The sequence below is a fragment of the Ovis aries genome, chromosome 2 (assembly GCF_016772045.2).
Source record: "Ovis aries strain OAR_USU_Benz2616 breed Rambouillet chromosome 2, ARS-UI_Ramb_v3.0, whole genome shotgun sequence".
Classification (NCBI taxonomy): Eukaryota; Metazoa; Chordata; class Mammalia; order Artiodactyla; family Bovidae; genus Ovis; species Ovis aries.
In genome coordinates this window covers 132,028,054-132,042,345 of record NC_056055.1, presented here as the reverse complement: position 1 = coordinate 132,042,345, position 14,292 = coordinate 132,028,054, and the positions used below count along the sequence as shown (strand labels likewise).

The 14,292-nt window shown below is 39.7% G+C and overlaps 1 protein-coding gene across 1 annotated transcript in view; it reads right to left on the bottom strand.

Moving 5' to 3' along the window:
* PDE11A (phosphodiesterase 11A) overlaps positions 1 to 3,930 on the bottom strand; it is a 462,517-nt gene extending 458,587 nt beyond the window's left edge. The window contains exon 1 of the mRNA XM_042243674.2: positions 3,760 to 3,930. Within this exon, the coding sequence (XP_042099608.1) occupies positions 3,760 to 3,921 (162 nt within the window). The 5' untranslated portion in view covers positions 3,922 to 3,930. The remainder of the gene's footprint in view (positions 1 to 3,759) is intronic.
* Positions 3,931 to 14,292: the final 10,362 nt, after the last annotated feature.

Below are 14,292 nucleotides of genomic sequence, written 5' to 3'. Positions count from 1 at the left end.
CAGGCCTCCCTGTCCATCACCATCTCCCGGAGCTCACTCAGACTCACGTCCATCGAGTCAGTGATGCCATCCACCCATCGCATCCTCTGTTGTCCCCTTCTCCTCCTGCCCCCAACCCCTCCCAGCATCAGAGTCTTTTCCAATCAGTCAACACTTCGCATGAGGTGGCCAAAGTCCTGGAGCTTCAGCTTTAGCATCATTCCTTCCAAAGAAATCCCAGGGTTGATCTCCTTTAGAATGGACTGGTTGGATCTCCTTGCAGTCCAAAGGACTCTCAAGACTCTTCTCCAACACCACAGTTCAAAAGCATCAATTCTTCTGTGTTTAGCCTTCTTCACAGTCCAACTCTCACATCCATACATGACCACAGGAAAAACCATAGCCTTGACTAGACGGACCTTTGTTGGCAAAGTAATGTCTCTGCTTTTGAATATACCATCTAGGTTTGTCATAACTTTTCTTCCAAGGAGTAAGCGTCTTTTAATTTCATGGCTGCAGTCACCATCTGCAGTGATTTTGGAGCCCTAAAAAATTAAGTCTGACACTGTTTCTACTGTTTCCCCATCTATTTTCCATGAAGTGATGGGACCAGATGCCACGATCTTCGTTTTCTGAATGTTGAACTTTAAGCCAACCTTTTCACTCTCCTCTTTCACTTTCATCAAGAGGCTTTTAGTTCCTCTTCACTTTCTGCCATAAGGGCGGTGTCATCTGCATATCTGAGGTTATTGATACTTCTCCCAGCAATCTTGATTCCAGCTTGTGTTTCTTCCAGTCCAGCGTTTCTCATGATGTACTCTGCATATAAGTTAAATAAGCAGAGTGACAATATACAGCCTTGACATAGTCCTTTTCCTATCTGGAACCAGTCTGTCATTCCACGTCCAGTTCTAACTGTTGCTTCCTGACCTGCATACAGATTTCTCAAGAGGCAGGTTAGGTGGTCTGGTATTCCCACCTCTTTCAGAATTTTCCACAGTTTCTTGTGATCCACACAGTCAAAGGCTTTGGCATAGTCGATAAAGCAGAAATAGATGTTTTTATGGAACTCTCTTGGTTTTTCGATGATCCAGCGGATGTTGGCAATTTGATCTCTGGTTCCTCTGCCTTTTCTAAAACCAGCTTGAACATCAGGGAGTTCATGGTTCACATATTGCTGAAGCCTGGCTTGGAGAATTTTGAGCATTACTTTACTAGCATGTGAGATGAGTGCAATTGTGAGGTAGTTTGAACATTCTTTGGCATTGCCTTTCTTTGGGATTGGAGTGAAAACTGACCTTTCCCAGTCCTGTGGCCACTGCTGAGTCTTCCAAATTTGCTGGAATATTGAGTGCAGCACTTTCACAGCATCATCTTTCAGGATTTGAAATAGCTCAACTGGAATTCCATCACCTCCACTAGCTTTGTTCATAGTGATGCTTTCTAAGGCCCACTTGACTTCACTTTCCAAGACGTCTGGCTCTAGATTAGTGATCACATCATCATGATTATCTGGGTCACAAAGATCTTTTTTGTACAGTTCTTCTGTGTATTCTTGCCACCTCTTCTTAATATCTTCTGCTTCTGTTAGGTCCAGACCATTTCTGTCCTTTATCAAGCCCATCTTTGCATGAAATGTTCCCTTGGTATCTCTAATTTTCTTGAAGAGATCTCTAGTCTCTCCCATAATGTTCTTTTCCTCTATTTCTTTGCATTGATCACTGAAGAAGGCTTTCTTATCTCTTCTTGCTATTCTTTGGAACTCTGCATTCAGATGCTTGTATCTTTCCTTTTCTCCTTTGCTTTTCGCCTCTCTTCTTTTCACAGCTATTTGTAAGGCCTCCCCAGACAGCCATTTTGCTTTTTTGCATTTCTTTTCCTTGGGGATGATCTTGATCCCTGTCTCCTGTACAATGTCAGGAACTTCATTCCATAGTTCATCAGGCACTCTATCTATCAGATCTAGGCCCTTAAATCTACTTCTCACTTCCACTGTATAATCATAAGGGATTTGATTTAGGTCATACCTGAATGGTCTAGCGGTCTTCCCTACTTTCTTCAATTTGAGTCTGAATTTGGCAATAAGGAGTTCATGATCTGAGCCACAGTCAGCTCCTGGTCTTGTTTTTGTTGACTGTATAGAGCTTCTCCATCTTTGGCTGCAAAGAAAATAATCAATCTGATTTCAATGTTGACCATCTGGTGATGTCCATGTGTAGAGTCTTCTCTTGTGTTGTTGGAAGAGGGTGTTTGCTATGACCAGTGCATTTTCTTGGCAAAACTCTATTAGTCTTTGCCCTGCTTCATTCCATATTCCAAGGCCAAATTTGCCTGTTACTCCAGGTGTTTCTTGACTTCCTACTTTTGCATTTCAGTCCCCTATAGTGAAAAGGACATCTTTTTGGGGTGTTAGTTCTAAATGGTCTTGTAGGTCTTCATAGAACCATTCAACTTCAGTTTCTTCAGCATTACTGGTTGGGGCATAGACTTGGATAACTGTGATATTGAATGGTTTGCCTTGGAGACGAACAGAGATCATTCTGTCGTTTTTGAGATTGCATCCAAGTACTGCATTTCGGACTCTTTTGTTGACCATGATGGCTACTCCATTTCTTCTGTGGGATTCCTGCCCGCAGTAGTAGATATAATGGTCATCTGAGTTAAATTCACCCATTCCAGCAGATAAGTGATTGCCAAAGGCTAGTAGTTAGATATGAGGAGTGATTATTTAATGGGTACAAGGGTTTTTCTGGGATAACAAAAAAGCTTTGAAACTACAGAGGTGGTGATTGTACAACTCTGTGGATACAGTAAATGTTTCTGAATTTTACACTTCAAAATGGCTAGTCGTATTTATCTGAATTTCATCTACTAGAAAAATAAAAAGAAATATAAAATAAAGTAAAATAAAAATATTTCTAAACAGTAGTATAGTAGTGATCTGAAATTTGGAAAAGACTTTGATGCTGGGAAGGACTGGGGGCAGGAGAAGAAGGGGATGACCGAGGATGAGATAGCTGGATGGCATCATTGACTCAATGAACGCGAGTCTGAGTGAACTCCGAGAGTTGGTGATGGACAGGGAGGCTTGGCATGCTGCGATTCATGGGGTCACAAAGAGTCGGACACTACTGAGCAACTGAACTGAACTGAACTGAACTGAAGAAATGCTGAGATCCCAAGAACAGTTCAAAACAGAGCAGTACTTTATTTTTTAAGTGAATGCTAACTATATTTATAAATATATATAGATATCTCCAGGAGTAATAAATTGCTTTGCAAACATATTACAGTCTTTTGCAACTATTTTTAATTTCAACCTAAAATTCACTGCCATCTACATACCTTCTATCAACAAAGAAATGACTGACTATACTTTGTCAAGCTGAAATATAACTGAATATACTTTTTCAAATTGAATATACTATTTCACCCTGCTAAGAATCACTAGCACGAATAGAAAATTACCACTATGCCATTAAAACATAATTTGATTTTTTAAATTTAGTTTATGCTTTTTCAAAATAAATGTATTACAAAAAATGAAGTGCCTTGTATAGGCAAAAAATTAATGCTACAGAGGATTGCTAATTTTGCTGATAAAAACATGACCAGTTATCCAAACACAGATCTTTTGATATACACTAATATTTCTGTAATATCAACATGTGGATTTTGTTTTTAATACTGCAAATTAGGAAATTATTATAATATCAAATCCTGTGCTTTCTTCTTTGTTACAAAGTTTCTGGTTCGCTCCAACAACTGCCTAGCTTTTACCTTTGTTTTTGTTTGCCTCAGTATAAGAAAATCCTGGCGCTTGTCCTGTTTTTCTGCCAAAAAGGCCCCAGAGATTTGGACCAGTCTTGTGTTTTCCACCTTTCTCCACTGTGTGGCACTGAGCACATTTTTGAATAAAGATCTTCTTGCCTGCCTCAGCATCTGCCATTTTGTTCTGCAATGAAACATTAAAACCACAGACCAAAGAAAATATCAGATTTGCAAAGCTGGAGAAAAAGGAATTTCAACACTTTGACTGAAGTATTAATGATATTAAACCAAAATATAATTTAAAGCATGTGCTTTGAATTCTGAGTGCTCAAAAACACAAACATAGCATTGAGTTTTATAAAGAATTATCTCATTTATCAGATTTATTTTTAATTTCTAGCTATAGCTACTTTAGAAACTGCTGTTGGTATAAGCCTGGTTTTACATCGGCCTTCAGACAATTATGGGCTTCCCTGGTGGCTCAGATGGTAAAGCATCTGCCTGCAGTGTGGGAGACCTGGGTTCGATCCCTGGGTTGGGAAGATCCCCTGGAGAAGAAAATGGCAACCCACTCTAGTACTCTTGCATGGAAAATTCCATGGACAGAGGAGCCTGGCAGGCTACAGTCCATGGTGTCACAAAGAGTCAGACACGACTGAGCAACTTCACTTCTTCACTTCTTCAGACAATTATAGTGATTTACATAAATCAATTATCTTCTATTTTTCTTTCCACTTCCAAAAAGTATGTGTGTAAAAAATTATGTGAAGCACATGCCTAAACTGGTGCTTCCTTACTTAAAAATAAAGATAGAACAAGTTGGAAAGATGATTAAAAACAATATTTATTATAAGTACGTATATGCCTGCAATAATAGACAAAACAATAAAATACCATGAAGAATGAGGCTACATATGGAATGAGGCAAGATACATATAATATATAATTTCATGTTTCCTTTACACTCTAAGCAGTAAACAAATCTACCAAGACTAAATCAAGCATTACCTGCAAATAATTAATTAACAATACTGAGTTCAGTCAGTATTAGCATACATAGCAGAAAATGTGTGGTCCTAAGTAGGAAAGATTTTATTTTACAGTGATAGACATACACAATAAATTCTATACAAAGATATTTTTGTTAAGACTGCCAAAAACTCTCCTGTGTACCTAAATAAATGCCTCATCCATCTAAAATGATATAAAAACTAAAATAATTTGAACTTATTGAACAAACGTAGCTTAAAATGCTAATGGCTGCAGTACCCTGGTTTTGTTTTCCTGCAGCTTCTGTTCTTTGAAGAATGGGTGCTGGGGCAGTGGAAGTGGGGATGGATTCCAACGTTAAGAGTTACTGTTACAGACATCATGAAAATTCCTAATTCTTTGACAGGTTCTAGGCACATTTTTACCTTCATAGCTCAATTGAGAAATAGAAAATGTTTGTGGTATTCTGATGATATTGAAAAAACAACATTATTTAACTAAAGTAACTATTCTGGAGAAGGGCATGGCAACCCACTCCAGTATTTTCACCTAGAGAATCCCATGGACAGAGGAGCCTGGCGGGCTACAGCCCATGGGGACAAACTGAAATGACTTAGCACTCAAAATAACTATTACTGTGAAGCTAGTATTTCATACATAGGTACCATGTGCATGAATCTATGCTAAGTAGCTTCAGTTGTGTCCAGCTCTGTGGGACCCTATGGATTGCAGCCTGCCAGGATCCTCTGTCCATGGGATTCTCCAGGAAAGAATACTGGTGTCAGCTGCCATGCCCCACTCCAGGGGATCTTCCTGACCCAGGGATCGAACTTATGCTCTCCACTGGCAAGAGATGTAGCTACTGCATTGGCAGGCAGATTCTTTACCACTACCAGCACTACTAGAAATACCAAGACTATTTTTTTTTAATCTATGTAGAAACCCAAATCAGTGTTAATAATCCACTTAAACGGAAGACAGAAGTTTTCTTTGGGCAGTATCCAAAACAATTCAACTGTTAATCAGTGCTTTAGGTCTAATACAAAGGTAAATAAGAAAACATTTTATCCAAGAGAAGATTAATTTAAAATTCCAAACTTAAATCAGAATACTGTATTCAATTTATAATTAGGTGAGTTCTATCAGCTTTCTGGATAGGTACAGAATTCACTGAACCTTTGAATAAAGGACATAGAGAGGAAAACCTGAGTCACAAAAACAAACATAAGGCCTTTAGTAAAATGTATTCACTATACCAGTAAAGCTTATGTAATATAAAAACGTTAGGGAGGGGCCATATGTATACTTATGGCTGGTTCATGCTGTTGTATGGCAGAAATCAACTCAACACTGTAAATCAATTATCCACCAATTAAAAATAAATTTTTAAAAAGAATCTAAGAAAATCCAAATGTCATCTCAGTACTAAAGGAAACTTTCTTTCCAATTTTTATATAAAGCAGAAAGATCAGATTGATTTTTATACCAATTAAATTTTACCAGTAATTCAGGAAACTAGACTTTTAAAAAAGGATAAAACAAAATATATTGCTTATTCACACAGATTTTACATGCAAGTCACTAAGAAAATATATACTGTCACTGTTCAAACTATCAGTATTTAACACAAAACACTGCTGCTGTCTTTAATCACTGCTGTGCAAGTATCTAAGACCCCTCTTCAAAGTGCATTAAAACCAGTAGATTCAGCAATGGCAGCGAGGGAGGACACAGGAAGACCAGGAAGGATCTCAAGGGAAGTCATTTTGTCTTATAATCATTTGGCACTCTACTAGTACTTAGTAATTAAGAAGAAATATCTCACTGAAATAGACAAAGATATGACATCTGGTATGAGAATGATCACTCATCCAAAAACGAATTCTAAAGCTAAATAGACCAAGATAAGAGTAGCAAGCAATTACAAATGCTTACTTAATGCCAGGCATATTCTAATGTGTAAGCCTGTACACATTATTAATGTATTTAATCTCGTCAGCCATGTGAGATAGATACTATTAACATCTCCGTTTTTTATGGATGAGAAAAATGAAGCACATAGAGCTCGTTTCAAGTCATAAGCTGATGAAAAGTAGAGAGAGATGGTGAAAGATGAGAGAATTACATCTATAATCCTAGATTTTTAATTTCAACGATTCCCTTCTAAGAGTGATTGAGGCAACCCTGTGTGGAACATAATGTTTGACACACTGCAGCTGCTAAACTGAGTGAAAATACTTAATGAGGAGTAAATGAAAAACTTTTTAATACTGGTACATACCACTGACATTTCTAATTTTTGCCCATAAAAAGAGGAATGTGGTAAGAACAATTAAGATACCATTAAAGTCTAAGAAGTCCATATAACTGAAGTGATGAAAGAGGAAACAGAAGTTCACTGGAATATTTTAAGGATGAATACTACACTGACTTTAAAAAACTAAGTGGGATTATGCATGTTGGAGTGGGAAAAAACACTGGAGTGGACTGTATCACAAAGATGTGACCCTGGGTAAATCGCTTCATGTCTATGAACCACATGCATAGGTGTTTCTATAGCCTTTCTCCTTTCTAATCTGCTGTACTTGAACCTGTGAATTGGAACAAGAATCCAGCTTTCCAAACTCCTAATTGCCAAAGAAAGTTCAAACTATCGCACAATTGCACTCATCTCACATGCTAGCAAAGTAATGCTCAAAATTGTCCAAGCCAGGCTTCAGCAATATGTGAACCGTGAACTTCCAGATGGTCAAGCTGGGTTTAGAAAAGGCAGAGGAACCAGAGATCAAATTGCCAACATCCACTGGACCATCGAAAAAGGAAGAGAGTTCCAGAAAAACATCTACTGCTGCTTTATTGACTATGCCAAAGCCTTTGACTGTGTGGATCACATCAAACTGGAAAATTCTTCAAGAGATGGGAATACCAGACCACCTGACCTGCCTCCTGAGAAATCTGTGTGAATCTCAAGAAGCAACAGTTAGAAGTGGACATGGAACGACAGACTGGTTCCAAATCAGGAAAGGAGTAGTCAAGGTGGTATATTATATTACCACCCTGCTTATTTAACTTATATGCAGAGTACATCATGCAAAATGCTGGGTTGGATGAAGCACAAGCTTGAATCAAGATTGCCGGGAGAAATATCAGTAACCTCAGATAAGCTTTTGAACTGCGGTGTTGGAGAAGACTCTTGAGAGTCCCTTGGACTGCAATAGAGATCCAACCCGTCCATCCTAAAGGAAATCAGTCCTGAATATTAATTGGAAGGACTGATGCTGAAGGTGAAACTCCGATACTTCGGCCACCTGATGCGAAGAACTGACTCCTTGGAAAACACCCTGATGCTGGGAAAGACTGAAGGCGGGAGAAGGGGAGGACAAAGGATGAGACAGTTGGATGGCATCACGCACTCGATGGACATGAGTTTGAGTAAGCTCTCGGGGTTGGTGATGGACAGGAAGGCTTGACGTGCTACAGTCCACGGGGTCGCAAATAGTCAGACACTGAGAGACTGAATTGAATCTCAGCATGCCACCACCTCCTTTTGGAGGCTGACTTCTGCTAAACATAGGCTGAAGGTTCGACTCAAAATCAGTCCCATCCAGAAATCAGAAAGGCTGCAGCGAGGCCCCTGGTAGAAACAGTCTTCTGTTGTACTTAGGACTACTCAGGCCCCACCTGGCTAGGGCTAAGGGAGAGCTTCTTACTACCCGGACGGTTGGGATACTCCTCTCTGAGTGAACCCAGGCCTAAATTGTATCGTGGTCCATAATGGTGCTCAGATCACATGAGGTCGCAGGTCACTCCCTCCTAGTTAGTCCTACTTACCTCAGGGCCAGCGGCTCCGTCCTCCGCCTCCCTGCAGAACCTAGAGCGTCAACGTGCAGCTGCTGAGCCACAGTCTGTCCTGAGATCAACGCTGGCGATACCGCAGCAGCGCCTCGAAGACTGTACTGCGGGCCCAGCCCAGCATGTGCTTCCGGGACGCCGCCAGCCAATGGAAGGCAGGGCTCCGTCGGCACTGCTGATTGGTCCTCAAATCCCACAGGAACGCAACTCTCGCAGGAGCAAAAAAACCTGGCGCTGCAGGGTTGTTACTGATCGAGTCTAAATGTGCCAAAATGTTTATTTCTTTAACTTTTACCTAACTTACGAGTTATCTGTGTATATTCACAGTATATACCAGTTCTTGCTTGAGGTAGGAACTCAACATTTTATGAATGGTTCATTAGTGTTTGACTGTGGGAGTCAAATCATGTCAATAAAAGAATAAGGCAAGTGCTTACTGGGGGCAAGACGCTGTGCCAAGCACCTTGGAAGGAAAAACTCTGAAGTTCCAATTATCCATGAGGTATAATCCAGCTGGGGCAAGATTAAAGTACATTAAAAGTTAAGTCATTATAAATGAGCTACATAAAAGTGCAAAAAATAAGAACGGACAGCAAAGTTGCAAGCTGCCTGTTTAATCGCCAAAAGAACAGCAGACAAGAGTATAAATAGAAACAGAATGAGTCCTGGAGGAGCGAAGGAGGGAGATATAAGGGAGAGGACTGAGACAGCTTTAAGAAGACGAGGGCATTGAAGGCAGACAGGTGAGAAAGCCAAAGCTGTGTTTAGGAAAACGTGAGGGGGAAAGTAGTTCACCTGTGGTTACACGATTACCTCAGTGAGATGTGAGTGGTAAAGGCTATTCACAGAGAAATAAAAATATTAATCTAGCTTATTAAATTTAGTGTTAGGTAAGTGCAAGATTTACCCATATTCTCTGGAGTGCTGTCCAATAGAACTTTCTACTTTGATGGAAAATTCAGCGTGGACCCCATCTACCAGCTGCAAGTAACTTTGAGCACTTTAAGTGTGACTCATGTGACTAACTGAATTTTTTATTATTTTAGAGTTAACTTTAATTAATTTTAAATTAAATAGCCACAATTAACAGATGGTTGAATGAAACTAAGTGGTACCTATGTGTTCTGTCCCGTGAGCCACATATTTAAAAGATGTATGTCATCAAATTGAGTCAAAAAGAGAAAAAAATCTGGTTTTAAATATTATTCTCAAACTCAAAGACGACCAAACTCAGGAAATAAAAGGAGACTACCATTTCTTGAGCGCATACCAATGCCAGGTTAGGCACTTGCATACGTTGTCAGTAGCCTGTAGACTTATAGATGGGAAAATGGAGACTCTGGACCATATTCATGCAGAACGATCTGAAAGTTACTAATTGATCACCAATAAGTATCAGTGAAAATATTTTAAAATCCAGTAAAAATTTGCAAATAAGGCAAAGCACTTTTACTTAATGAGATAAATCATTATAATTATACATCCCTGGTGGTTCAGACAGTAAAGAATCTGCCTGCAATGCAGAAGACCCAGGTTCAATCCTTGGGTCGGGAAGATCCCATGGAGAGGAGCATGGCAACCCACTCCAGTATTCTTACCTGAATAATCCCAGGAACAGAGGAGCCTGTTCATATATGTGTGGTCATTACCACAGTCCATAGGGTTGAAAAGAGTCGGACATGACTAAAGCAACTTAGCACACAAAGACTAATATCAATAACCAATAAGCCTTACTGTAATTAGATCATAGTTTAGAGAAATTTTGGAAAGCAATGACAATAATTTATTGTTTTATCCTTGCATTTCAAAAATAAGTTACAATATCATCACTTTTAAAACAGATTAGTAAGAATTTATTAAAAATTTCAAGTCAAATCTGAATTTCATGTGAAATTCAGTGTCTATCATTCTAATAATTGTGCATTGTAGGCTACATGTTTTATTTCACTTAATCTGCAATGGCCTAGCATATCTTTTCTCTAATATAAGACAAATTAGTAATCATTCTTTCAAATCTCAGAATTTTCAACTGTTTTACTTCCATGTGATTCATGGTCAAATGTGACTTTATATGATTTGAAACATAAAAAAATCTGTCATTATTAAGTGATGAAAATGTTCTACAACTGTGGAGATGGTTGCACAACTCTGTGAATACTAAAAAGCAATTAACTGGATTCTTTAAATGGGTGAATCATATATTTGAATCATATAGCAATAAATCTGTTTAAAATAGACAAGTCAAAGAAAAATTTATTCACTATAATTTATAAGTAAATTTCTTATTTTCCTTGAATATGTGGTATTATTTCACATGATTAAACGGTAAAGAAATTTTGCTTTCTCAGCATCACCCAATATTTCTGACTCTGGCTTTGTTCTCTCCAATCTTTCATTCCTTCTAAAATAAAATTAACTACTCTAAAATTCTCAGGATACAAATCAGTAATCTCGTTTTACAAAGAAGAGAGATTTCCCAGAAAATGCTGTTTAAAAAAATTATACATTTTCCACTAGATGGCACTAGTGTTCAAATAGTATTGCTATTATACTGCACTTTTCTTTACATCAATAAAATTATTCTCTTATGACATTGTTTTCATTCACTTTGACTGGTCTGGGCAAGACAAAGAGAAGTGGAAAGTTAAGATTTTTCCTTAACTTGTTAAGCTCCAGTGTAAACAGATCCCTCATTTTGCGGACGTGGGAAGTAATGCAAGGAAAGATTGTACCAATTTTGTGCTAAAGCCTGAGTGAGAACCCAGAATCCCTAACTAGTTGCCATCATACAACTATACAATATTAAGAATGGAGGAGTGTACACCATAGACAAATGGAATAAGAAATTAAATTTCTATCGTACATTGTACACATCTCATTTGATCACTAGGCTATTAGCCCGATATATCTTATCTCAAATAATCCTATCTCGAGAAGCTCAATCTATTAATTTCATAAAGTAAGGAGAGAATCATTTAACACATATCACTCAATTATAGCACAGTGCCCAACACATAGCAGACCGTCAAAAACATTCCTGAGCTAATAGAATGGATGAATTAATTAAGCTTGCTTATGTGCTAAATTGCTTTAGTCATGTCCAACTCTTTGTGACCCTATGGACTATAGGCCACCAAACTCCTCTGTACATGGGATTCTCCAGGCAATAATACTGAAGTGGGTTGCCATGCCCTCCTCCAGGGGATCCTCCCAACCCAGGGATCAAACCTGCATCTCTTGTCTTCTGCATTAGGCAGATAGGTTCTTTACCACTAGCACCACTTGGGAAGCCCTAATTAAGCTCAACAACTATGCTATTTAGTAGGGTATATTATTTGCTTTACAGTTGAAGAAACTGAAGTTGAAAACTTGAAATAATTTGCCCAAGCTCATACACTTCAGTGGCAAAACCGTTTAACACAATCTGGTATTAGTTTGCACAATGTATTTTCTTACAAGACTTCCACAATAGAAAAGAAAAGCTCTCTGAGAGTCAACATCATGTCTTTCCTTTTCTCCATTGTATGTCCAGATCCTTACGGAGAGCCTGGATTATGGATGGTACACAATAAACAGTATTTATCTGTTTTCATTCATAGCAACCCAGGTCTTCAAGTTCCATTAACAACAAGCTTTAGAAGTCAGTACAGATTTCCCACTTTACCTGAACTGTAGGGCTTCCCTGGAAAAGGTCAGTTTTCATTCCAATCCCAAGGAAAGGCAATGTCAAACAATGCTCAAACTACTGCACAATTGCACTTATCTCACACGCTAGTAAAGTAATGCTCAAAATTCTCCAAGCCAGGCTTCAGCAATACATGAACCGTGAACTTCCAGATGTTCAAGCTGGGTTTAGAAAAGGCAGAGGAACCAGAGATCAAATTGCCAACATCCCTTGGATCATCGAAAAAACAGGAGAGTTCCAGGAAAACATCTATTTCTGCTTTACTGACTATGCCAAAGCCTATGACTGTGTGGAGCACAAGAAACTGGAAAATTCTGAAAGAGGTGGGAACACCAGACCACCTGAACTGCCTTTTGAGAAATTTGTATGCAGGTCAGGAAGCAACAGTTAGAACGGAACATGGAACAACAGACTGGTTCCAAATAGGAAAAAGAGTACATCAAGGCTGTATATTGTCACCCTGCTTATTTAACTTCTAAGTAATGGAACCCCACTCCAGTACTCTTACCTGGAAAATCCCATGGACAGAGGAGCCTGGAAGGCTGCAGTCCATGGGGTTGCTAAGGGTCGGACACAACGACTTCACTTTCCCTTTTCACTTTCATGTATTGGAGAAGGAAATGCCAACCCACTCCAGTGTTCTTGCCTGGAGAATCCCAGGGATGGGGGAGCCTGGTGGGCTGCTGTCTATGGGGTCACACAGAGTCGGACACGACTGAAGTGACTAAGCAGTAGCAGCTGCATGCAGAGTACATCGTGAGAAACGCTGGGCTGGAAGACGCGCAAGCTGGAAAAATATCAATAACCTCAGATATGCAGATGACACCGCCCTTATGGCAGAAAGTGAAGAGGAACTAAAAAGCCTCTTGATGAAACTGAAAGAGGAGAGTGAAAAAGTTGGCTTAAAGCTCAACATTCAGAAAACGAAGATCATGGCATCTGGTCCCATCAGTTCATGGGAAATAGATGGAGAAACAGTGGAAACAGTGTCAGACTTTATTCTTCTGGGCTCCAAAATCACTGCAGATGGTGACTGCAGCCATGAAATTAAAAGACGCTTCCTCCTTGGAAGGAAAGTTATGACCAACCTAGATAGCATATTGAAAAGCAGAGACATTACTTTGCCAACAAAGGTCTGTCTAGTCAAGGCTATGGTTTCTCCAGCGGTCATGTATGGGTGTGAGAGTTGGACTGTGAAAAAAGCTGTGCACCAAAGAATTGATGCTTTTGAACTGTGGTGTTGGAGAAGACTCTTGAGAGTCCTGCAAGGAGATCCAATCAGTCCATCCTAAAGGAGGTCAGTCCTGAGTGTTCACTGGAAGGACTGATGTTGAAGCTGAAACTCCAGTACTTTGGCCACCTCGTGCAAAGAGTTGACTCACTGGAAAAGACTCTGATGCTGGGAGGGATTGGGGGCAGGAGGAAAAGGGGACGACAGAGGATGAGATGGCTGGATGCCATTACCGACTCAATGGAAGTGAGTTTGAGTGAACTCCGGGAATTGGTGATGGACAGGGAGGCCTGGCATGCTGCGATTCATGGGGTCGCAAAAAGTCAGACACGACTGAGCGACTAAACTGAACTGAACTGATGACTCAGAGGATAAAGAATCTTTCTACAATGCAGGAGATCCCTGTTGGAACCCTGGTTCAGGAAGATCCCCTGGAGAAGAGAATGGCAACCCACTCCAGTATTCATGCCTGGAGAATTGTATGGACAGGGGAGCCAAAGGGTAGCAGAGTCTGACAGGACTGAGCGACTAACACTTTCACTTTAGCTTTCACATTTCTCCTAGCTCCACAGTTGCACTCTTTTTGCCCTCAAACCACGCATGGTTGCTTGTGGGAACCGAGTACATCCCTGTTGGCTCTAATAGTAAAGAACCTGCCTGCCAATGCAAGAGACAAAAAAGATGTGGGTTTGATCCCTGGGACCTGAAGATCCCCTGGAGTAGGAAATGGTAACCCACTCCAGTATTCCTGACTGGAGAATCCCATGGACATGGGAGCCTGGTG